This window comes from Sus scrofa, chromosome 1 (genome assembly GCF_054392235.1).
Source record: "Sus scrofa isolate SSC_HxYL_T2T_F1_AM1 chromosome 1, Sscrofa_HxYL_maternal_Yorkshire_Landrace_v2.0, whole genome shotgun sequence".
In the NCBI taxonomy this organism is placed as follows: Eukaryota; Metazoa; Chordata; class Mammalia; order Artiodactyla; family Suidae; genus Sus; species Sus scrofa.
The window spans coordinates 64,562,993-64,587,500 of record NC_139383.1 but is presented as its reverse complement, the minus strand read 5'-3'; the positions used below and the strand labels follow the sequence as shown (position 1 = coordinate 64,587,500).

Below are 24,508 nucleotides of genomic sequence, written 5' to 3'. Positions count from 1 at the left end.
TATTTTGAAAGCCCTGGGAAGCCTCAGCAAGACTGTAGTGAAAACAGCAGAAATATCCTTTCTATAAAGAGTGCCTTAATTGGGTTCATGGAGATATTTATTATGCAAGATTATTCCTTGAAAAGCATTTATTGACCTAGAATCCTTACAGTGGACTATTGGTTGAAATGGTTACTTGTTACACTGACATTTTGCTGGCTTTGTTGCTTAAAAAAAAAAAAAAAAAACCTTTTAATGACAGATTTGCTGATCAGGTTAGCAGTATTAAAGACTGTCCCTACATCAGTTTACCTCTGCCATGCAGCTGTATCAGGCCTTTGTTAATAAACTCACGTAGCTAGGCTTAGCCCTCAGCCCTCCCCAGAAAGCCCTCATGCAGTCACTTTACTGAAGTGCATGTGGTTCTTGTTGTCCTGTTGATTATTATACTCCATGGATTGCTTTCCTATTGAGGCAGAATAACATACATAATATAATAATGTTGTTTTTCACTAATACCCGTTCTTAACTATAGCTGTTGATGTTATCCCTTTTCAGATATTGTAATTTTTTTTTTTTGTCTCTAGGCATTGCATTTGGATTTTTAAAAAATACCTTCCATTTCTGTCCTCATCTTTTTTTTCCATCCATCTTAAACATATGGAGTATAACTGCTGTTTTTAACTTTCTTGACTGCAGATTCTTTCATCATTGTCATTAGGGGGTCTGTTTGTTTTGATTTTTTTTTTTTCCCTCATAGTTCTATGATATATTTTTCTGCTTCTTGTAACATCTGGCAATTTTTGTGTGATGGACATTGTAGATTTTATATTGCTGCTTTCTGAATTTTCTTGTATTCCTAAAACTAGTGTTGAATTTTGTTCTGGCTCCCTGTTGAGCACTTGTAATACATTGGATCTTTTTGAGGCTTGTTCTAAGTTTTGTTAGGACCTTTAAAAATTAGGCTGAAGTCTAATGTTAATTTAGTTCTAGTAAGGCTTCTGAAGATTTTTTCTGGTGTTTTTTTTTTGTTTTTTTTTTTCCTTTTCATTCTTGCTGGTGGGAACTTGAACTGTTCCCTGGTTTGAGCAATCTTTGTAGGAATTGTTTTCTGGTGGTTTTCTCTGGTTTACAGATCAGTACTTAGCCAAAGGGGACCCTCAGTACATTTCCAAGGCTCTTTGTTTTTTTATGTAGCTTTTTTACTTTTGCCCTGCAAATGTAGACCTCCCTAAACTCAGATCTCACATTTCCTCACCTCAGTGATTTGGGCTCTGAATTCTCTCTCCCTGTGCTGCAGCCTGAGAATGTCTCCAGGTGGGAAGCTGGTGCTTACCTTCTCTCTGGGGTAGCAGTCTTGTGTTAACCTTTGTCTAAAGCCTGTGTTATGGTGGGTTTTTTTGGTTTCCTAGTTTAAGGTGGGATATGAGTAACTCTGATTCTTTTTACTCCATCTTGTCTGGATACAGCAGTTGACAACAGTTCTTTTTAAGAGGGTACTGCCTTTATGGGCTGAGAATTGTGGAACTAGGGGATCATATGGCTTTTGTAAGTGCAATAGAATTAAGCTGTAAAAGTGCACTGTGCTGTTTGATATGTGGATATTTACACAGTATCTTTATACTTGTGCTTCTGTTGGTGTTGCCAAAATTGTGTCTATGTTTGCTCATTTGAATACAAATGTAAAAATAAGTTTTTGCTTTACATTTAATTTGGATGATAATTTGTTGTCAATAATTCTTATCATGTTTTTTCTGCTTTTGTTTTCTGGTTGACTCTTTGCATATAGTGGTCATCAGTGTTTGCACGTAGTAACCACCTAGATAGTTTTTGCTGATGTAAATATCGAAGTGAAGGAAAGATGGCACAGATTGAGGCTGAGAAAAAGACAGGAATAAGTTGTTTAGGGCTTTACAAGTCATTATAAGGAGTTCTGATTTCATTCTAAATATAGTAGATGGCCCTTCGTGGATTTTGCTTTAGGAGGAACAGGAATTGATATGCATTTAAAGCAGGTTTTGTACTTAGATTATAGAAAGGCAAAGGAGGATATGAGAAGACCTGTTAAGAGCCCTGTTGCAGTAATTGAAGAGATCATAGGAAAATGGAAAGGGAAGAGTTCCTGTCTTGGCACAGCGGAAATGAATCCGCCTAGGAACCATGAGGTTGCGGTTTTCATCCCTGGCCCCGCTCAGTGGGTTAAGGATGCAACATTGCCGTAAGCTGTGGTGTAGTTTGCAGATGCAGCTTGGATCTGGCATTGCTGTGGCTGTGGCATAGGTCAGCAGCTGTAGCTCCCATTAGATCCCTAAACTGGGAACTTCAGTATACCACAGGTGTGGCCCTAAAAAGCAAAAAAAAAAAAAAATGTGTATTCTGGTTGTAAACCTTATGGGAGTCTGATGAATTAGATAAGAGTGTAAAGGAAATGAAAGAATCAAGAATGACATATGGGCAACTTTTGGCACCATGTAATGAGTGAGGAAAATAGAAGCTGCATGAACTGGTTTTAGAAGACATCACGGATGTACTCTTTGTAACTGTCTGAACAATCCAAGGAGAGGTGTCAGGCAGCTTGACATGGAAGGTCTGGAGTGTAAAGCAGAGGTTTGAAATGCTTTGTAAAGCTTTTAGAGTTATCATTTAGAAGTAAAGGAGTGGACAAGATCATACATGTAGGAAAAGAGGTACAGAGAGGAAACTCAAACTGAGACCAGAGAAGTCCCATTATTAGTCATAGAACTGAGGAGGAGGGGCCAGGAAAGGAGAGGCAGGAGAAAGGACATGTGAGGAAGAAAGAGGACTGGAAGCTTGTGGCATCAGTGAAGCCGGGTGTAGCCAATCCTACTGTGAGGGCAACTTAATTGAGGACAGGTGGTGTCTGTTAATTGGACAACATGGGTTCCACTGGTGACCTTAGCAAGAGGTTTTCTCGGGGGTGGTAAGAACCATAGAGGAATCAGTTGAAGAAATATAGAGAATTGCTGCTTAACTGGCTTACAAAAATTTTTTTTTGTCACTGCCCACAGATTATTTAGGCCACAGTTAACATCATCTATTTTGGTTTTAGGGAAGATATCAACCCTGCATTGCAAAGCAGCCAATATTAGGCAGCAGTGTGTGACATTTCTTCATTATGTTAAAGTCTTCATCTTCAGGTAGGCTGTCAGATGAGTATTATGACTAGTGCATGAATTTCTGAGTGCAAATTTATCCAGACTAGTTGTTTATTGTATCTCATTGTTTTTTAGGTCCCTGAAAGTGCAAAATGCTGAAAGTCATGTTTCTGTCCATCCCTACGAGGCTTTGGAGGCACAACTTCCCTCAGTGTTGGTTGATGAGCTTCATGGATTACTCTTGTATATCGGACACCTATCAGAATTTCCCAGTATTAATGCAGGCGCATTTGTAAATCAAAACCAGACTAAGGTTTGATTTGTTTCATATAATTTTTAAATTATCAGGCTCTTTTCTCCCCACAAGGAATATTCATTCAAGAATGAAAGAAATTAATCAAGAGTATAGTTCTTAGACCAGACTGCCTGAGTTGAAATTCTGGCTTCTCCTTTTATTATGTGTGATCAGGCAGGTAACACCTCTTGCCTCAGTCTTGTATGTGTGTATATATAATGTATGTATAAATGGTTTGGCTTCCTAGAGTTGCTGGGAGAATTAATTAAAATGTGTTACATTCTTGGAACATAGTTTACATTCAGTCAATGATAGCATTCCAATTTCTAACAGTGCAAATGTTTAAAAGTTTGAAAGCAAATAAGCTTTATTTTCTAAAATTTGTATCATCTTTCCCACTGATGAAGGTTTGGTTAAACCCTAGTTTATATTATAGTAAGATGTGAGAAGATCAACTTAAAATGTTATATTTTCAAAACCATATCATTATGTCTATTCTGGCTTTGAGATATTTTTAGAATATGATTAAGATTGTTTTGACCATGCCCCCTTTTTTTCCTACCTGTGATAATCAGTCTCTCTGAAGTTCAGTGAGAGATCAATTTTTGAAAATTTGTTTTGTAAGCATGACCCAGCCTGTGGATGTAATTAACAAATTCTCCATAGGAAAATGTAAGCTGTGAGTGACAAATTGTAATTCCCCATGGGAGTCCCTGAATTCTCAGTCTCTTCCATTCTATTTGACTTCACCAATTTGAATGACATTCAGTTTTTAGGAATGAGTCTTTGCTAAAATATAAGGTACTATTAAGTATTTATATATGTCTGTGAAATTTAACAGCAATAAAAAAATTTACTTCTTATCCAGAATCAATATATATAATAATAAAAAAAGGAGTTCCCATCATGGCTCAGTGGTTAACGAATCCGACTAGGAACCATAGGGTTTCGGGTTCAGTTCCTGGTCTCAGTGGGTTGAGGATCTGTTGTTGCCTTGGGCTGTGGTATGGGTTGCAGACTCGGCTTGGATCCCATGTTGCTGTGGCTCTGGTGTAGGCCAGCAGCTGTAGCTCCAATTAGACCCCTAGCCTGGGAACCTCCATATGCCACGGGTGTGCCCCTAAAAAGGCAAAAAAAAAAAAAAGTATATACAGGTCCAACTGAATTCACAGGTTAATATATCTAATCCATGGAAACCAAATAGGTAGTTCCTTTTAATCATGTTAATTAATAAAGATTCATGGGTGGATTGTTTGGGGAGGGATATTTTTCTTTCTTTTTAGTCTCTGTAAATCAGACTGGTTTTTATTTTCTGAATATCCATCAAATGCTTAAGAAAATAAAAATTAATAATTTATCCAGTAGAAATAAAAAATGTGTGCAGGGGTCCTCAAACTAGGTTTTGCCTTTCTTAGGCTTTTAATTAGGTAGACTTGAAAAGATAGGTTATTTGAAGATCAGAAGACTGAATTTTTAAAGCAGGGAATGGAATCTTCAACACATAAACAGAAAAAAATCATACACTAAAATAGAGCTCTGAAACAGCGAAAAAAAAAACTTATAAAAAGCATTTTTCAAGGCTTTATATATTTCTTATATTTTACCAATTTCATATATGAAAGGTACTGCTTTGTTTTTATGTTGTTTTTGTTTGTTTTTTGCTTTTTAGGGCCACTCGTGTGACATATGAAAGTTCACCAGGCTAGGAGTCAAGTTGGAGCTGCTGCGGTTGGCCTCCACTACAGCTACAGCAACTCAGAATCCAAGCCATGTCTGTGACCTACACCACAGTTCATGGCAACACCAGAACCTTGAACCACTAAGTGAGGCCAGGGATCAAACCTGCATCCTCATGGATACTTGTTGAGTTTGTTACCTCTGAGCAACAATAGCAACTCCTAATTGGTATTTTCAATTGAATCTGTCTTTTATTCTTTTTTAGGAATTTTTATTTTTTTTGTCTTTTTAGGGCTGTACCCTTGGCATATGGATGTTTCCAGTTTGGGGTTGAATTGGAGCTACAGCTGCCAGCCTGTGCCACAGCCACAGCAACTCCAAATCTGAGCCACATCTGCAGTCTACACTACAGCTCATTGCAAGGCGGGATCCTTAACCTCATGGATACTAGTCAGATTCATTACTGCTGAGCCAGTAACTCCTTTAGGAACTTTTGAAAATTAGAGATGTTACTTGTTGGTATTACGTATTACAAACATTTTAATTTATCTTTTTTTCAGCAATTAAGATGACTTGCTAGGTGGATAAATGATTTAAGTTTTTTATGTAGTTATATTTATCAGTCTTTTCTTTGGTCTCATCCCTATGCTGTTGTAAAAAACAGGGTTTTTTAAAAATATTTTTCTCTTCATTTCTTTTTACAAAATATACTGTGAGGTTAGAAATGTAGTTTCTTGTAAATGAAGAAGTTAATCATGTCTCTTGTTGAAAGACCCATGCTTTCACCACTGATTTGACATACCACTTTTATCCATTTCTCTTTTTCCTACCTTTGCTGTTTATTATTATGCCTGAGCCAATACTGTTTTATTAGTGTTGCATTTTACTTTGCTTTTTGTGTTAAGCCAAGTTCCTTCTTCGTCATTCCTAGTTGTCTTAATAAAAAATGGGTATCATTATATTTTTATAGTAATACAAAGTGTTGACCAGAGAAAATTTATTGATAACTTACTACAGCACAGTAGTTGAGAGCACTGGCTTTTGAATCAGATGAAATTAGATTTGAATCCTAAGGCATGAATTGAGGAGTAAATTTCTTCACCACTTTTTTTGTTTGTTTTTTTTTCTTTAGGGCCACACCTGCGGCATATGCAAGTTCCCAGGCTAGGGGTCGAATTGGGGTTGCAGCTTCTGGCCTACACCACAACCAGAGCAATGCCATATCAGAACTGTCTGCGAACTACACCACAGCTCATGGCCACGCCAGATCCTTAACCCACTGAGCGAGGCGAGGGAACAGTCGGGTTCGTTATTGCTGAGCCACAAAAGAAATTCTTCTTTACCATTTATAATTTTAGTTTCTTAATGGGCATAACAATAGTGTCTAAATGATAGTCCAGAATTTCTCTTGTTAAAATGTTTTATGGGAGTTCCTGGGTATTTATTATATTTAAAAGCATATTTCCCTGCTAGAGTCTAAAAGTCATGAAAATAAGTGTTTTAAAATTTCATTTTATTGCCTTGCAGCTCTAGTAGAATCTTGGTTGGTTAGTAGGGACTTTGAGTATACAAATCTATTCAGCATCCCCAAGGTGGGTCTGTCTTAAACAGCATCAGATAAAATTGTACCTGCTTTCAAATTCTCCAGTGCAAGAATCGTCTAATGAACAAGACAGAGGTTTTCCTTGAGCTTTTGAATAGGTGGTAGATTAACCTGTGCCTTTGAAGGAGTGTTGTGTCATTCCATAAAAAACGCAATAAAGTGTTAAGAATTCTCAGTCATAGTTGATAATGTCATTCACAGCTTTTTCCACCATCGTGGCATTTATTACATCTCCACTTAGATATCCATTGGCTGGTGCTGGAAATTCTTCACATGCTTGGTGAAAAATCAAGTAAGTTTATGGACTTCTGATTTATAACCTTTTTAAAATCTGTAATTTTTTTAATCTAAATTGTTTTTTAGATTACACAAGTGATAAGTGCTTTCTGATTTTTTTTTTTTAATCAAACAATAACCAAAGTAAATAGTGAGGGTCTTTTTTTGTAGAGATAACTGCTAGGAACAACTTGGTTGATTTATCTATCCATCCATACTTACTGTTAATATACATATATAAAAAACTCATAGGTAGGGTTTTTGTTTTTGCTTCCTAACCCCAGATGGTATCATCATATTGTTCTGTATAGGGTTTTATTTAACAGTTTTTCAGAAATCTGTTCCTGTTAGTACAGCTTTACTTGATTCCTTTAAGCGGTGTGTATGTTATGGACCTATCATAACTTATTTAGCCAAACCTATTTTTTAATATTTCAGTTATTTCTTTTTTTTATATTACAAACGAACATCCTTGTGTATATATACGTTTGAAAACTTGTACAAATTATTCTGTAGAATAATTTTTAGAATTGAAGTTGCACATTGAATTTTTAATGTTGTGTATGCTGCTCTGCTGTTGTATAGTAAGTTTCCCTAATTTATTGTACACAGCTGTGAGCATGTACCAACTGTGAGCATGCCTTTGCCTCATACTCTTACCAGTAGTGAATATTATTAATTATTTTTTGCCAACTAATATGTGAAAAGTGATATCGAATCTCTATTTTTACAATTTCCTGATTACCAGTGAAGTTGAGCATCTTAAATTTATGGTCTTTTTATATTTGCTTTATTAATTACATGTTGCATTTTATCTTTTGTTTCATTACCTTTCCTGTTACTAGTGGTATTTTGTATATATCAAGAATGGAATCTTATTTCACATATTGCCTATTTATTTCTCAGTCTTGCTCTTTGGCATCTTTAGGGTCCAGTATCAATTTGGAAATTTTCTATAAATATTATTTAGTTGTAAATTATTAATTAGGCTATGAAGACATTCTTTACCTCAATACCCACTTTTCAGTGAATTAATAAAGGCAAAAACATATTTAATACATGTGTACGATTGTGCACTTAAATATATACACATGAGCATACAAAGGTGTATGCAAATATATCATTTCCTCTCTCATATGGACTCTATATCAATATTTTCTTAGAGCAATACTCAGTTGAACTTACTCTGATATAGGTACACATTTTAATATCTATTACCTTGTTAACTCTATTCTATGCCGCAAAATAATTGCACGTGGTTAGTGTATCAGTATTTGTTGAAAGGATAATGTTTTAAAAGCTTTATTGGTTAGAAATACAGGTATCTAGTGTTTCCCTTATGGTTTTTTCTCTTAAATGGTATTTCATTATTGCTCATCAGATGGCCATATTAAAGAAAAGAGAATCTAGTAAATAGTACTTGAGAGAATTGAATTTTAGTGTAATGTCTATCAGTGCTCATATAAGAAAATGTCTTCAAATTTAACTTTTATTTGGAAAAAAATTTGCCTGTAACTGTGTATGTTTCAGTTTTGTTATGTTAATTTAAAGGTGTACAGTTACTTTCCTGAATTGGTAAAATCTACTGTAGTTGTAAATAGGATTTATTTTATTCAATTTTTAGAACAAGTTGTATATAGTCATCAATTTATGAATCTCACGGGTGACAATTTAACCAATGTCAGCCTATTTGAAGAACATTGTGAAAATCTTCTTTATAATTTAATAAGCCTGTCCCTGAACAGGTATGACAAGGTAATTCTTTAAAAAGTTTTGTTTGTATTTTTGGTACTTAATGGCAATAGTCAGTAACTAACGCATGTGGGTTTTGATATATAAGAATTTAATCTAAAGTGTTTACTTGTTAATACTAATTTTATATTTATTGTTATTTGAGAGTTGGTTGGGGAAAGAACTTGAGTTAAACATTTGAAGTAGGTTGGAATTAATATTTTAGGGCTTTTTTTTTTAAAAAAAGACCTTTTTTCATCTTATCAAAAATAAATAAAAACAATGTTTATGCTAATGATTGGAAATTTAACTTATGTTCAAATGGGGAGATCAGCCCTTTATTATTTTGTTACAAAATAAATAAGTACTTAGCAAAAGGGTTAGTGGACATTTAAAAAGAGGTTTTCTTTGCTTGTTTTCATTAAAGGCCTAGAATCAAGGGGGAAATTATGGGTTTTTACTGAGTTGCTTATCATACAGTGTTTTACACAGTGATTTAAAAGTGCTATGGTGTACATTTATATTCAAGCAATGGAAATTTGTTGATTATCATCACTTATTTCAGATAACAAGTATAAACCTTACCTATGGGATTTATTATTGGGATTTATAATTTTAAAAATTTATGTGTTTGTGTAGTTATTAATGTTTAAATCTTTATGTTTACAATTAATGTAATTAGTGGATTAACCAAATATGATATAGTGATATCTTTTTTTTTTTTTTTTTGTCTTTGTGTCTTATTAGGGCCGCACTTGTGGCACATAGAGGTTCCCAGGCTAAGGAGTCCAATTAGCGCTGAAGCTGCTGGCCTACACCACAGCTCATGCAACACTGCATCCTTAACCCACTGAGCAAGGTCGGAGATTGAACCCACGTCCTCATGGATGCTACTCGGGTTTAACTGCTGAGCCACAATGGGAACTCCAGCAGTATCTTGACATTTGTTTTTTACTATGTATTAGGCTAGACAAATGCATGTAATATATGAAATAATGACTACATTGTGAATTTCAGAAGTCTAGCTATACTTGCAAATATAGTACATTCTCTGCATTATTTAGTGCCAGCAAGGATATATTTGTTAAAGCAATGGTAAAATTGCCTAACCTCTAAATATTCATAGTAATTGTGTTTATTCTTACTTAAAAAATTTTAGTCTGGGAGTTCCCATTGTGGCACAGCAGAAACGAACCTGACTAGGAACCTTGATGTTGCGGGTTCGATCCCTGGCCTTGTTCAGTGGGTTAAGTATCTGGTGTTGCCGTGAGCTGTGATGTAGGTTGCAGACATGGCTCAGATCTGGTGTTGCTGTGACTCTGGTGTAGGCCAGCAGCTACAGATCTGATTAGACCTCTAACCTGGGAACCTCCATATGCCATGGGTGCGGCCCTAAAAAAAAAAAAAAGACAGAAGACCAAAAAAAAAAATTTTAGCCTGTATTATAGGGAATCAAAATTTATTTTCTAATCATTTTCTTAGAAGTCTTTTTATTTGGCGAATGGATTAGGTCAAGAATTGGAAACCATGGCCCTGGAGCCAGACTAGCATACCACCTGTTTTTGTAAACAAAATTTTACTGGAACACAGTCCCATCCTTTTCTGCCCATTGTCTGTAACTGATGTTGCACATCACTGACAGAGTTGGTTAGTTGTGGCAAAGACTGTTTCACCAGTAAAGCCTCAAATACTTACTATCCATCCCTTTACAGAAAAACTTGGCTGACCATTTGACTAGATGATTAAAGCAGAGGGGTTTATTTTTCTTTCAAGTTGAAAATAAAATTCATTGTGTATTTTTGTTTTGAAAATGGGAATTTATTTTAAAAGTGAATGAAATGGTACATTTTTTATAAAAAATTTTATGTAATTAAGCATAAATTTAAAGTCATCTTTTAAAACATGTGAGGAGGTATGTGGCCTGTAAAATTCTACTGTCTTCGAAGTTACTCTTTTTGGTTCTTTCCTTCAGGTAAGGCCTTCTGAAGCATTAATGAGTCACCATTGCGCATGTCCATGCATTAAGGAGTTATGGATACTATTCATTCATCTTCTCGACCACAGAAGTAAATGGTCTCACTCAGAAGTAAGTTGTAAAACTGATGTTACTTATCGTTACTAACCCTTGCATTGAATTTATGCAGTGGATTTGGCAAAGAAAAATTTTAGAGGTACTTTTTTATAATAAGACAACTACCACCAACCAGAGCAGTAACTGACTACTGTTAAACTATATTTTTAACCCTACACTGGTAATATGAAACATCTAGGAGAAGTACAAAATTTGACTCTTATTTTCTCAAGTTCTTTGTTTTATCAAGAATCTTTTTGGATAAAATACTTTAAAAACCCTCTAGTAAACCCTCTAGTAATACTAGAAACATTTTAGTCAGGAAATGAGGCAGATTTAAATTTCAGGAGAAATAAAACAGGTTTCTATTAATCAATTTTATGGTATCTTATTTCAAGGAGGGAGGAAGAAAAATACAAGGGGAAGGTAGAAAATTTTATTTCACCTCATTTTGAATCACATCTTCAGAATGGGAATTTATTTTATTTCAAGTGCGCTGGATTAATGGAAACAAATATCCACAGCCAGAAGTAAATACAAATAGTTCAAAATGATATATGTTCTTACTCAGGAGTTAGGGATAATTTCTTCCTATACACTTTTTCAATAATTTATTTGTAACAACAACATCAAAAAACTCCTCTGTAGCTCTCTAAGTCAAAATCTCAATTCTAACATTCTAAAAATTTCTTTAAAGAAGCTACACTTTTAGGGAAAGGTAAATTGAAAGAACAATGAGCTATCACGCCTATTGGAATGTCCAGAATCTGGAACACTGACAACTCTAAATGTGGATGAGGGATGTAGAGCAGCAGGAACTCTGATTTATTGCTTATGGGAATACAGAATTGTACAGCCACCTTTGGAAGACATTTTACTGTTTCTTATAAAACTAAACATAATCTTCCTAAATGATCTGGCAGCTACGCTCCTTGGTATTTACCCAGTAAAAACTAATAACACAAAAACGTGTACATGGAGGTTTATAACAGCTTTACTCAATTGCCGAAACTTGGAAGCACCAAGATGTCCTTCAGTGGGTAGATGGACAAATTGTAGTATATCCAGACAATGGAATACTCTTCAATACTAAAAAGAAATGACCTATTAAGCCATGAAAAGACATGGGAGAACCTTAAATGCAAATAACTAAGTGAAAGAAGCCAGTCTGATAAGGCTACATACTGTATGCTTCCAACCATGTGACATTCTCTAAAAGGCATAACTGTGGAAACAGTAAAAAGATCAGTGGTTTCTGGGAGGTGGGCAGAACATGGGATTTTTAAGGCAGTGAAAATACATGATATCACTAAGATATATGATGGATATATGTCATTATACTTTTTCCAAACCCATAGAATGTGCAACACCAAGAATGAACTGTATTTATTTATTTTTTGTCTTTTTGGGGCTGCACTCATGGCATATGGAGGTTCCCAGGCTAGGGGTTGAATTGGAGCTGTAGCCGCTGGCCTATGCCACAGCCACAGCCACAGCAATAGCAATGCCAGATCTGAGCTGCTTCTGCTTCCTACACCGCAGCTCACAGCAATTCCGAATCCGTAACTGAGTGAGGCCAGGGGTCAAACCTGTGTCTTCATGGATAATAGTCAGATTTGTTTCCGCTGAGCCACAACAGAAACTCCTGTGAACTGTCATTTAAACTATAGACTTTGTGTAAGTATGATGTGTCAGTGTAGGTTCATTAGTTGTAGCAGATATACCGCTATGGGGCAGGATGTTGTGATAACAGAGGAGGCTGTGATTGTGGGGGTGGGGCTATTTGGGAAGTCTCTGAACTTTCCTTTCAATTTTGCTGTGAAATTAAACTGCCCTAAAGAAATTAAATCTTAATTTAAAAAACAAGAAAGAATGGTTTATATTATATGAAAAAGAACTTTAGATACTTGGTAGTTTCTTAAATTTCCCAATTTTTCACACTTTGGGTTTGGGTACTGCTATAAAATTTTAATAACTGTATTTCTGTAGGTTTATAGTACTGTATATATTTAGAGTTATTATTTTAGTAGTAAATTTACTTGGTATAAGTAAAATAAAAATTAAGTATAAATTTAACATTTTTAACTTTGAGTAAGAAAAAAATTTTCTTCTTGGCATTTAGGTTTGTCAGTAGAGCTCAGCTTTCTACAGTGAGATTTAAATTTTACAAAGTCTCAGCAATTTTTTCCTTTGATTATTTTCCAGGTCATTTTATTTCATTTACATGGTAAACATCAATTTTACCATTTTCTGCAAAACTCGTCTTTAAGAATTTTATATTTTTTTAGAATCGTTCTTATAAATTTCAGACTTGAAGTTGTAAACCATATATAATTAATGAAAACATGTTCATGCTTATTGCCATTAATCTTTCTCTAGATTCTAAGCAGAAAAGTTGGCATAATTTAAAATATTAATTTGTAGAAATTTGCATAGTAATATATATTTTTAACCTAAATGTATGTTTTGGTCTTCATTTTATATAGTAACCAGAATTGTCTTAAAATAATAAAAATCGGAGCTTATTTCATTTTTTCATACAAGTAAAATAAGTTATTGACAGAATTTGAAAGCTATTTTATTTTGAAAGTTAAATTAGAAGTTTCCATTCATGACAGTAAGATAGTTTGACCTTCCTTCTAAAAAAATTAATGTAACCTATTCATGCTGGGTATCAGTCATACAATAAGCATTTCAAATGTGTCAATGAGTTCCCGTCATGGCAGCAGCAAAAACGAATCTGACTAGGAACCATGAGGTTGTGGGTTCGATCCCTGGCCTTGCTCAGTGGGTTAAGGATTTGGCATTTCTGTGAGCTGTGGTGTAGGTTGTAGGTCGCAGACTCAGCTTGGATCTGGCATTGCTGTGGCTGTGGCATAGGCCTGCAGCTATAGCTCTGATTCGAGCCCTAGCCTGAGAACCTCCATGTGCTGCAGGTGTGGCCCTAAAAAGCAAAAAAGAAAAAAGAAAGTAAGAAGTACTGAGGCCAAATACTAAATGCAAGGTGGGAGCTCATGTCAGCTGAACCATGAAGCTTAGAGGCAGTTGCTGAATTATGTAAACCTGAACATTAGCTCTCCTACAGTAAGTATAAGGTGTAGGAATCAAAGACAAACCTCAGAATCAACTCTAGTGGTAACCTACTATACGCCAGCTACCCGTAAACCTGGGCCCCCAAAGTGAAGAACTAGAAACTCAACTGAATTTGTAAGGAAAATTGCCTTTTTCCTATCTTTAATTAACTGTGTTGCTTTGCAGTTTAAAATTGCTTTAATGCATTTGTTCTTGTAAGCCAGCACTCTTGAAGGTTTACAGCTTGAGTTCATGTGGCTTAGATTTTACTAAAGATTTCAAGCCAGTGAGGGTTTTTTTTGTCTTTTTTAATCTTTTCAGGGCCACACTGGTGGCATATGGAGGTTCCTAGGCTAGGGGTCTAATCAGAGCTACAGGTGCTGGCCTGTGCCACAGCCACAGCAACACCAGATCCGAGCCGCATCTGAGACCTACATCACAGGTCACAGCAATGCCGGATCCTTAACCCACTGAGCAAGGCCAGGGATCGAACCTGCAACCTCATGGTTCCTAGTTGGATTCATTGCTGCACCGCGACGGGAACTCCCTCAAGCCAGTGAGTTTTAAGTAGCCTTGGACAACAGGTGAATGCTTAAACCCACCCACATCTTCCCATGTGACACCCCCCAAAATACAGAATAGCAAGAACAAATAAAACTGCACAAAAAAACATGCGATAGCATAACTGCAGGATAGGAATGTTCAAAGTGGTAAATTAAAAGCTACCAAAACTCTACCACACTTTTCCATCAAGCAAGGGCAGCCTGAGAAAAAACTACTCTGAGGAGAGCTAGCAGTAGCCATAAAATTGTTCTAAAATCTTTGAAAGAATGTGAAAAATATGAAAAGCTTTCTTGTAGGTCAGAAAGGTAGCAAGATCTAAGATAACATGAAAGTGGGAGCATGACATGAGGAGGCAATCTTTGAGAGCTTGTTTGGGAGTTCTAGCAGGGGAACACAGCTGCTTGTCTGCCCTTGACCGAAGAATAGGCCATCTCTATTAGGGATGGTCATCCTCTTCGACCGAGTGCACAGCTTCAGGAGGGGCACACATGGAGTGGTGAGGGAGGAAGGGGACACCCACCTAGCCAGCCAGGTCAGTGAAATCAATGCTGGTGATCAGTGGGGTGACAGATGTCACAGCCACATTGCCCTCATATCTGAGGAGGCAATCTTTAGTAGAGTTTCTGGAGAATAAAAAGGCAAAAAGGGAGTGGTTCCCCCTTGGTGATTAGGCAGTGAAAGGGACAGGAAGTGAAAACAGAAAACATTGAAAAATAAAAAAATAAAAGGATTCACACACATTCTTCCACTACCACTACCACCCCCCACCCCCAAAAAAGGAAATCTAGTAAAGAAATGGCTCTTAACATTGGCAAAAGAAGAATTCACTGAGCTAGGAATCTTTGAAAGTAGTCCAAATCTACAAAATGAAAAGAAACTAAATAAGTCTTCATAAAGTTAGTACAAGAAAACAGAATTGATATACTTTAGCTGAGGATACCGTATTCCCTAGAAACGACTATAAGGCAGAAGAAAATGGAAAGACAACACTCCAGACTGAATTAAATAGATGAGTATTTGGGGTTGTAAAGAACACCTTGAATGAGATATTAAAACAGCCCAAAAGCTGGGATTGAATGGAAAGAATAAACTGAATGCAGGAGAGAAGTGGAAAAAATCCTTTTAGAATTGACTAAATTACAAAGTGTTCAAGGAGAGTAAACTCAGGTGAAGATTTAATAAGGGGCATGGAAGAAAGGCACAAAAACAACCAAGAGAGTAAAAATGAGATAACGGGTTAGAGGAAAAAAATGGTTGAAATTGAAGATAGGCAAAGAAGAAATTAACTGCATGAATAAATGGGGTCCCTGAAAACAAAATAATTGGATATAGCTAATATTCAAAACTACTATCCAAGAAAACATTCCAGAAGTAAAGGAAGAACTAAATCTACATACTGAAAGGGGCTGTGTGCTAACTGGAAAGATGAAATCCAAATAATCCATCCTGAGACATATCCTAAAACTATTTGACTTCAGACATAGTATCTTCCAGTCCCCTAGGAAGTCTTCAAATTTCATAGACAAGAAGACTAAGTAACTTAGAAGAGCAAAATAATTTGGCATGCACTAGACTTCTTAAGACAAAAGTAAGGCAACAATGGAGCATTTAAAAAGACAAAACTTTCTCCTTGTGAGGACTCAGCCTGAAGTCTGTAACCTGAAAGAGGGTCACATGACCCTCACATGACCATGTTGGCATCCTGATCCCTGGAACATTTTGTACCAGAAACTAAGGAGGTGCTGCAAAAATGCCGAGGACATGTAAAAAGGGCACAAGGGCCACTGTGAAGATTGCCACCCACCAAACCTGGGATAATTTGAGCAAGAAAATAAATGACAGCAAAGGACTATAATCTATATAGTAAGGAGCTGTGAGTCTACACTGATAAAAATCAATGAATATGTAAATGGAGAGAAGCAAAACTCTTCCTCATAAATGTAGAAGTAATTATGGGATTTGAAAATACCAGTTGACAACCCTCATGTAATTTTTTCAGATAAGAATCCTCATTGGCTGTCAAAGTATGATGAAAGACACAGTGTTTACATAGCTTGATAACTCTGCATAGTAACTGTTACAAAGGGAGCAGTAACTTTACATACAGAATACCTAGCAGAAACCACCTTACCTAAGAGATGGTAAACCAATAATAGAACAAATTGAAATTATGTACCCTCAATATGATGAAATAAATGAACAAAAACATTTTGGTATTCCTGCCAAAAATGCATAGTGTGAATCTAATCATGAAGAAATACCAGTGAAACCTAAATATTGGCCTGCTCTTCAAACATCAAGGTTGGGAGTTCCCACTGGGGCTCAGCAGGTTAAGAACCCAACTAGTATCCACGAGGATGCGGGTTCTATGCCTGGTCTCACTCAGTGAATTAAAAAATCTGACCTTGCTGTGAGCTGCAGTGTAGGTTGCAATTGAGGCTCAGATCTGGTATTGCTATAGCTGTGGTGTAGACTGGCAGCTGCAGCTCTGATTTGACCCCTAGCCTGGGAACTTCCGTGTGCTTCAGGTGCTATTGTGGAGAGAAAACAAAACACAAAAACATCAAGGTCAGTCATGAAAGATAATGTCTGAAGAACTGTTACAGATGAAACTGAAAAAACATGGTAGCTAAATGCAGCATGTGTGAATAGAGAGAATATCTGATAAGCTAAGTTCCAGAGGAGGAGAAGTAAAAAGTAGAAGAGAAAATGACTTAAAATTTTCTAGTGTTAATGAAATCTATGGTATTGAAAAACCCAGCGAATTCCACGTAGGGCAAAAAAACAGCCAGATACATCTTAGTGAAATGGCAGGACATCAGAGACAAAGAGAAGAGATTAAAAGCCTTCAGACAGAAAGATATATTACTCTTAAAAGAGTGGCAATTAGACTGACAGCTGATTTCTCAACAGCAGTGGAGGCCAGTGTGAATGATATCTTCATTGTATTAAAACAAAGTAATTTTCAACATAAAATTCTTTATCCAGCAAAATCTTTCAAGACTGGGCTGAAACAATTTTCACTGAAGCAAAATTAAAGGGAATCCTGAAAGATAAATTCCAGGCAGAAGAGTAATGATACCAAAATGAGAGGGGGTGGTGGTGTCTGAGCTGTAGAAAGATTAAAGGGTAAGTTAAATGGTAAATGTTTTGTATAAATCAATAATCTACTGGGATTAAAAAATAGAGTTAAAGTACCTAGTAATACTGGCATATAAATTGGGTAGGACATAAGTGAGTTAGAGTGTTTTAATATCCTAGCTTTGTTTGAGAAGAACAAAGATGTATATTAACTTCTCAAGATATTTGAATGTATGCTGTTCTTTCTAAGATAATCACTAAAGCAAGAGAAAGTAGGCTATTTAACTTACAAGCTAATGAAGGGGAAAACAATGAAATAAATAGTCAACCCAAAAGAAGACAAGAAGAAAGTGTTGGTGAAAAAAACTACCTGTGTAAATAGAGACACAGACTAAGATGGTAGATTTAAAACTAAATGTATAAGTCATTACATTAATTGCAGATGGACTGTTCATTTAAAAGACATACTGTCCAAGCAGGCTGTAAGCTGTTTACGAGAGAGATTCTGAAACATAAAATTCAGAAGGACTCAGAATTGATAGAAAAAGATATAAGAAAAGAAATGTATTTAACTAATATTGGAGAATATCAGACTTTAAAACAAAAAAAATTAAGTCATTTCATACTTGATAAAAAGGTCCAATTCACCAGGAATATAAAATAAATTTAAATTTTCATGTGGATAATAATAGCTGTTAAATATAGAAAATAAACATTGATAGATCTATAGGAAGAAATTACATCTGCTTAGAAATACTGGAATATATTTTTGAACATAGGTAAAAAGATATAATGGAAATTATGAAATATCTTGACATAAATGATAAACATATTACTAACTGAAGCTTTGGGACTGCAGCTAAAGATATAACTAGAGGGAAATTTATTACTTTATATACAAATGTTAGAGGAAAAGAAGTTGAAAATTAATGAGCTAAGAATTCATCTTAAGTTAGTGAAAAAAAAAAAAAATCCCTGTATAGGGAGTTCCTGCTGTGGCATAGTGGATTAAGGATCCAGTGTTGTCTCTTTGGCCAGCGCAGTGGATTAAGGATCTGGTGTTGCCATAGCTATGGCATAGGTCGCAGCTGCAGATCAGATTTGATCTCTGGCTGGGGAACTTATCACTGGTGCCGAAAGAAAAAAAGTGCCCTGTTTAATAAACCCAAAGGAAATAAAAAGTTCTACTAAAGTAATTAACACAAATTTATGAGATTTAAAAATAATAAAGATGATCAAATCTCATGAGAGCTCAAAACCACCAAAAGTTGGTTTTTCAAAAAGATGACTAAAATTGGCTAATCTTTCTTGAGATGATTCCAGGGTCAATACTAGTAATGAAAATGGAAACATGACTTCAGATTCTACAGACATTAAAAAAGAGACATCGTCAATACTTCATACTTACATTTATATGAAGTATTTATATGAAATGGACAAATATCTAGGAAAAAATCTTACTAAAACTCATCAAATGTTTAACAACAGTAAATTAGGTAAATGGTTTATCATATAGTCATATATTGGAATACTCTGATGAACTATGGCTGTACTCACTAATATGGATAAATCTCACAAATATAATGTTGAGGAAAAGAAGTAAGTTACCAAAGAATAGAAACAAACTACTTAAGAATATAAACACACATTAAAAGAAAAAACAAAACAAAACAAAACAAAAGCAGGTGAAGCCAAACAGTGTATGATTGAGGTTTTTTATCTATGTGGCAAAACTTATAAAACTGGGGAATGGAAGTCAGAATAATGGTTAACTCCTGGATAGGAGAGGAGGTTGTGATTTGGGAACATCTAGGACCTTTTAAAAGTTTTAGTCATTTTTTTGGAGTTCTCCTGTGGTGCAGTGGGTTAAGGATCCAGTGTTGTCACTGCAGTGGCTTGGGTCATTGCTGTGGTGTGGGTTCTATTCCCGGTCCAAGAACTTCCACATGCTCCAGGTGCATGGGGTGGGAGGGGAAATCTACTAGTCATTTTCTAATTCTTAACCTGGATATTTTTATTATTTAAGTTTTGTATAAGTATTTTATATTCTCTTTTGTGTGTATATTTTTTTATAAAAATGGAGGAAAAAGCTCAAATCAAAAGTTACTAGATCATTGTGAATTTAACTGAATTGTATTACCTCTTTTTCTACAGTCATTTTGGCACTGGTTAAATAAAGTACTTAAAACATTCTTTGAAAAATCAAATGACCAAAGAAGACCTTCTGTGCCTCTAATTCAGCCCAGGGATCCATTGGGTTTTACTTGGTGGATTATTACTCATGTAGCATCATTTTACCGGTTTGATCGCCATGGGGCACCAGATGAAATGGTAAGTTGTTTTTTTTTTAACTTTCTTATGGTATCAACTAATACATATTTTTTTGTAGACAAATTAGGGAGTAGAAACAATAAAAATCAGATCATAATCCTACAGACATAAATTCAGCTTCAGAATCTAGAAGCTGTAGACCTTTCTGTAAACAGCTTGAAAAATGTTAATCTCTGCTTTTGTTATTTAAGGAAAAGCAGTTTGTTTAAAGAAAAGACTTGAAATCTAGCCCTAACTGTGCTACTAAATAGTTGTGTGACCATTTGTAAGTTGCTTAAACCTTTCTGGGCCTCTGCTCTCTCATCCAGAAATCATGGGATTGGATTTTCTATTAAAATGCCTTCTACTCTGAAATCTGTAAGATTGCCAAAAGGAAAGCCTAGAAATGAACTAGAAAATCTTTTTCAATATATTTTAATCTATTAAACAGCCATGAAGTTTACATCAAACGTAAAGCAGAGATTTTAACTAGTATGTTAGAAATATTTTTCAGTGTTAAAGAGCCATACTGAAATAAAACCAGCTGGTAGCTGTATTTATTCGAAGCACCATTTGTATATGATTTCTAATATGTTCAGAAATAGTATAGTATTATATCAGCCCATCAGTTCCGCAAAATAAGCATCTAGAATCTTGAAGTCTGTTTTTTTAAAATTGGCCTTTTCTTCTGGGAGTAGTTAGCACACCAGGCCAATCATCAGACCTATCTGTGAATTTTTAAAAATTTGGATTTTTCAAACCTGGAGATCTTGATTTAGTAATCTGGTCTGGAGTTCAGGAGTTTTTATTTTCAAAAAGCTCCTTTGGTCTCATTCTCTATGAGGTATGAAAACCAATGCCTTATGGAACATGTTCCTTGATGGACTTCCCAGATTTTCTTCTTTTTGGAATATTGACAGAGCTCAGAAATCATCCGTGGAATCTGATGGTCAGTTAGTGTTGACATAGTGTCATAGAAATGGAAAGGGCCTCAAGAGATTCTCTAAAGTGATCCCCTAGTAGTAAAAGAGCCTTTAGATCTTAAGATAATGTAGATAATGAGTCAGAAGGTGCTTTGAGAAGTCAACACTCAGCTCAGTATCAATGTATCCAAGCATTCTACCAATTCATTGAAAGAGGGCAATAGAATGAGCTTTTCAGAGAGAAGGATCCTATGTCCTTTGTTTCTATACAAGCCCTTCCCATGCTGATACATAGTAAATAGTAAATGTTAGCAAATTGGCATTATTACTGTATTAGTCCTTTTATTGAGTATTTTAACGAAGTTACTACAGTTATGTTTCACGTCTTTTTTTTTTCACTTTTTAAAATTTTATTGAGGTACAGTTGATTTACAATGTGATAATTTCTGCAGTGCAACAAAGTGATTAAGTTATACATATACACATATCCACTCTTTTTTTTTTTTTTTTTTTTTTCTCTTTAGGGCAGCACCTGCAGCATATGGAGTTTCCTAAGCTAGGGGTTAAATTAGAGCTGCTGCCGGCCTACACAAGAGCTGCAGCAACACAGGATCTGAGCTGCATCTGTGACCTGCACCACAGTTCACGGCAATGCTGGATCCTTAACCCACTGAGCGAGGCCAGGAATCAAACCTGCACCCTCATGGATGCTAGTCAGATTGTTTCTGCTAAGCCACTATGGTCTTGTTCAGATATCCAGTATTGTTCAGATTCTTTTCCATATATATTATCACAGAATATTGAGTAGAGTTCCCTGTGCTATACATCATGTGCCCATTGGCCATCAACAATGAAAGTATTCAAAAAATTTATCTATGTATCAAAGTGCTTTATGTAAGAATTTTTACTTGTCTTACCATCCAACCTTAATTCTTCTAAATACATTATTTCAGATTTTAATCAGTGTAAATAAATATAGTAATTAAGCACTTTTGAGTTCCTGTTGAGTGGCTTTCATAATAATAGGTGCTGATGATAGGATGCACATGACGTAGATTATACTACCTCTTGCTTCAAGGAACACGCTTTCAGGTTATTAATGCTTGCTGGAACTGCCGTTAACATTTATTTGAATGAGTGGTGTATTTCAGTGATGACTGGTATTGAACCCCACATACTCCCAGTGTGGTAGGTAATCTAGGCACATTAATACATATCATTACTATTACTACTGTAGTTTTGGATTGTACTGCTATAACCAGCCTCAGTTACATTGCTGAAATCACTCTTCAGTTTCATACAGAGAACTCCATAGGAGATTATATTAGCTTTTATTAGCTTTGGATCAAAATAGTAAATGAATTGTCTGTATTTAAAATAGCTTAACATGTATCTTTTAATATTTGTCAGCAATTCCCTTATGGTTTTCTTTCTTTTTATTTATTTATTTATTTATTTATTTTTGTCTTTTTGCTATTTCTTGGGCCGCTCCCGCGGCATATGGAGGTTCCCAGGCTAGGGGTCGAATCGGAGCTGTAGCCTCCGGCCTACGCCAGAGCCACAGCAATGCAGGATCCGAGCCGCGTCTGCGACCTACACCACAGCTCACGGCAATGCCGGATGGTTAACCCACTGAGCAAGGGCAGGGACCGAACCCGCAACCTCATGGTTCCTAGTTGGATTCGTTAACCACTGCGCAACGATGGGAACTCCCCCTTATGGTTTTCTTTTGCCAAGATGCATTTATTTTTCTAAAATCTTAATTTTTAAAATTACGTAGAAGGTTTTAAGAGGAAAGAGAGCCCTGGATATTTGGGAATGAAACCTTTCATATGATTGATGTAATAAAGATGTATAATATATATGTGTTATGTGTAAAATAGGCTTTGCCTTTATTCATGAGTACTCAAAGAGTTTCAAACATTTCTTGACTTCTTAGTGGCTTTAAAAGAAAAACTCAAGCTGCTTTTCATTAGGGGTGATACTTCCAGCATATTGTATTTGCAAAGTGTTTAAAATATCATATTGACTATTTGGTTTTTATCTCAGTGAAGTGTTAATGAAGTAGGCAGGAGGCTGATATTATATCCACTTTACAGATAAAGAAACTGAGGTACATAGTGGTTAAATATCACCCTATTTTTACCACATAGATAAATTTAACATGTGGATCATCCTGAATTGGTCTTTGGTCTTTGCCAGGACAGTCTCAGTTTATGCCCATTTTCCCCTTATTCCATCTGGCTAGTTTTTTTCCCTTTTATTCTCAAAAGTGGCTCAATTTGATTTATAAATCATATAATCACTTTAATCTATGATCATAAAGGCGTATTGACTCATTCTTTCAGAGAGATTATATAGGATATTAAATTGTGTTTGGAATTATACCTAGATCAGAATTTTGAAAATTACTTGAATTCTTTTTTTTCTCCTTAGGATGTATTAAAATAGCCATCTACCATATAAAAAATGGTTATGCATTAAGCAGACTTTATTTCACTAAAGAGTAATCTGGTGTAAGAGGATGATATGAAGTAATAATGGTTAGTTGTATGTTCTGCAGCAGAAAAATACCTACATGCTTCTGATAATCATAGAGATGTTTCAGTTTTTTTTTTTTTTTTTTTTTGTCTTTTTTGCTATTTCTTGGGCCGCTCCTGCGGCATATGGAGGTTCCCAGGCTAGGGGTCGAATCGGAGCTGTAGCCACCGGCCTACGCCAGAGCCACAGCAACGCAGGATCCGAGCCGCATCTGCAACCTACACCACAGCTCACGGCAACGCCGGATCGTTAACCCACTGAGCAAGGGCAGGGACCGAACCCGCAACCTCATGGTTCCTAGTCGGATTCGTTAACCACTGCGCCACGACGGGAACTCTGAGATGTTTCAGTTTTTAAATGCCCTGAAGGTTAATGTGAAACCTTCACATTTTAAATAGGTTTGGCTAATTTTTTAAAAGTTTATGTAAGTTGGATTTTTTGCTATATGTGGATTTAAATCACAGAACTTTCCAGTTGCTTAATACAGACTGTAAGGAAAATCTGATATCTCACTCCTCGTATTAGACATTTAGATTTTCATATGTGTTTGTTAAATGCTTTTCTGCCAACCTGGATGGGAGTGTTATCCTCTTATAATCCCAGTTGTTTATTTTAATGAAGTATAGTTGATTTATAATGTTTCAGGTATACAGCAAAGTGATTCAGTTTTATATATATATTATATAACATATATAAAATTCTTTTTCAAATTCCTCTTCATTATAGGTTATTATAAGATATTGAGTATATAGTTCCATGTGCTATACAGTAGGTCCTTGTTATTTACCTGTTTTATATGTAGTAGTATGTATCTGTTAATCCCACATTCCCAATTTATCTCACCCTCCTCCTCCCCTTTTCTCTTTGGTAACTGTAAGTTTGTTTCTTTTGAGTCTCTTTTTGTTTTGTAGTTAAGTTCATTGTATCTTATTTTTAGATTCTACCCATAAATTATATCATGTGATATTTGTCTTTCTTTGACTTATTTCACTTAGTATAATCTCTGAGTCCATCCATGTTGCTGCAAATGACATTTCATTCTCTTTTATGGCTGAGTAATATTCTCATGAGTGTGTGTGAGTCTACACACACACACACACACACATATATATATATACCACATCTTCTTTATCCATTCATCTGTTGAAGGACATTTCCATGCCTTGGCTATTGTAAATAGTGCTGCAGTGAACAGTGAAGAGCATGTATCTTTTTGAATTAGAGTTTTTGTATTTTCTGAATATATGCCCCAGAGTAGAATTGCTGGAT

At 35.6% G+C, this 24,508-nt stretch overlaps 1 protein-coding gene across 10 annotated transcripts in view; it reads left to right on the top strand.

Moving 5' to 3' along the window:
* The window catches only part of MMS22L (MMS22 like, DNA repair protein), a 153,865-nt gene that overhangs the window by 7,605 nt on the left and 121,752 nt on the right, over positions 1–24,508 (top strand). For 9 of the 10 annotated variants that reach the window (XR_014806079.1, XM_021073207.2, XM_021073193.2 and 6 more), the window contains exons 5-10: positions 3,050–3,137; positions 3,231–3,408; positions 6,872–6,962; positions 8,571–8,701; positions 10,650–10,763; positions 19,620–19,796. Coding sequence is in view for 9 of the 10 variants with exons in the window: in XM_021073207.2 (XP_020928866.2) it covers positions 3,050–3,137; positions 3,231–3,408; positions 6,872–6,962; positions 8,571–8,701; positions 10,650–10,763; positions 19,620–19,796 (779 nt within the window). In the remaining variant the exon portion in view is untranslated. Of the gene's footprint in view, positions 1–3,049; positions 3,138–3,230; positions 3,409–6,871; positions 6,963–8,570; positions 8,702–10,649; positions 10,764–19,619; positions 19,797–24,508 lie in introns of those variants that run through there. The other variant, XM_021073213.2, reaches the window with a different exon arrangement.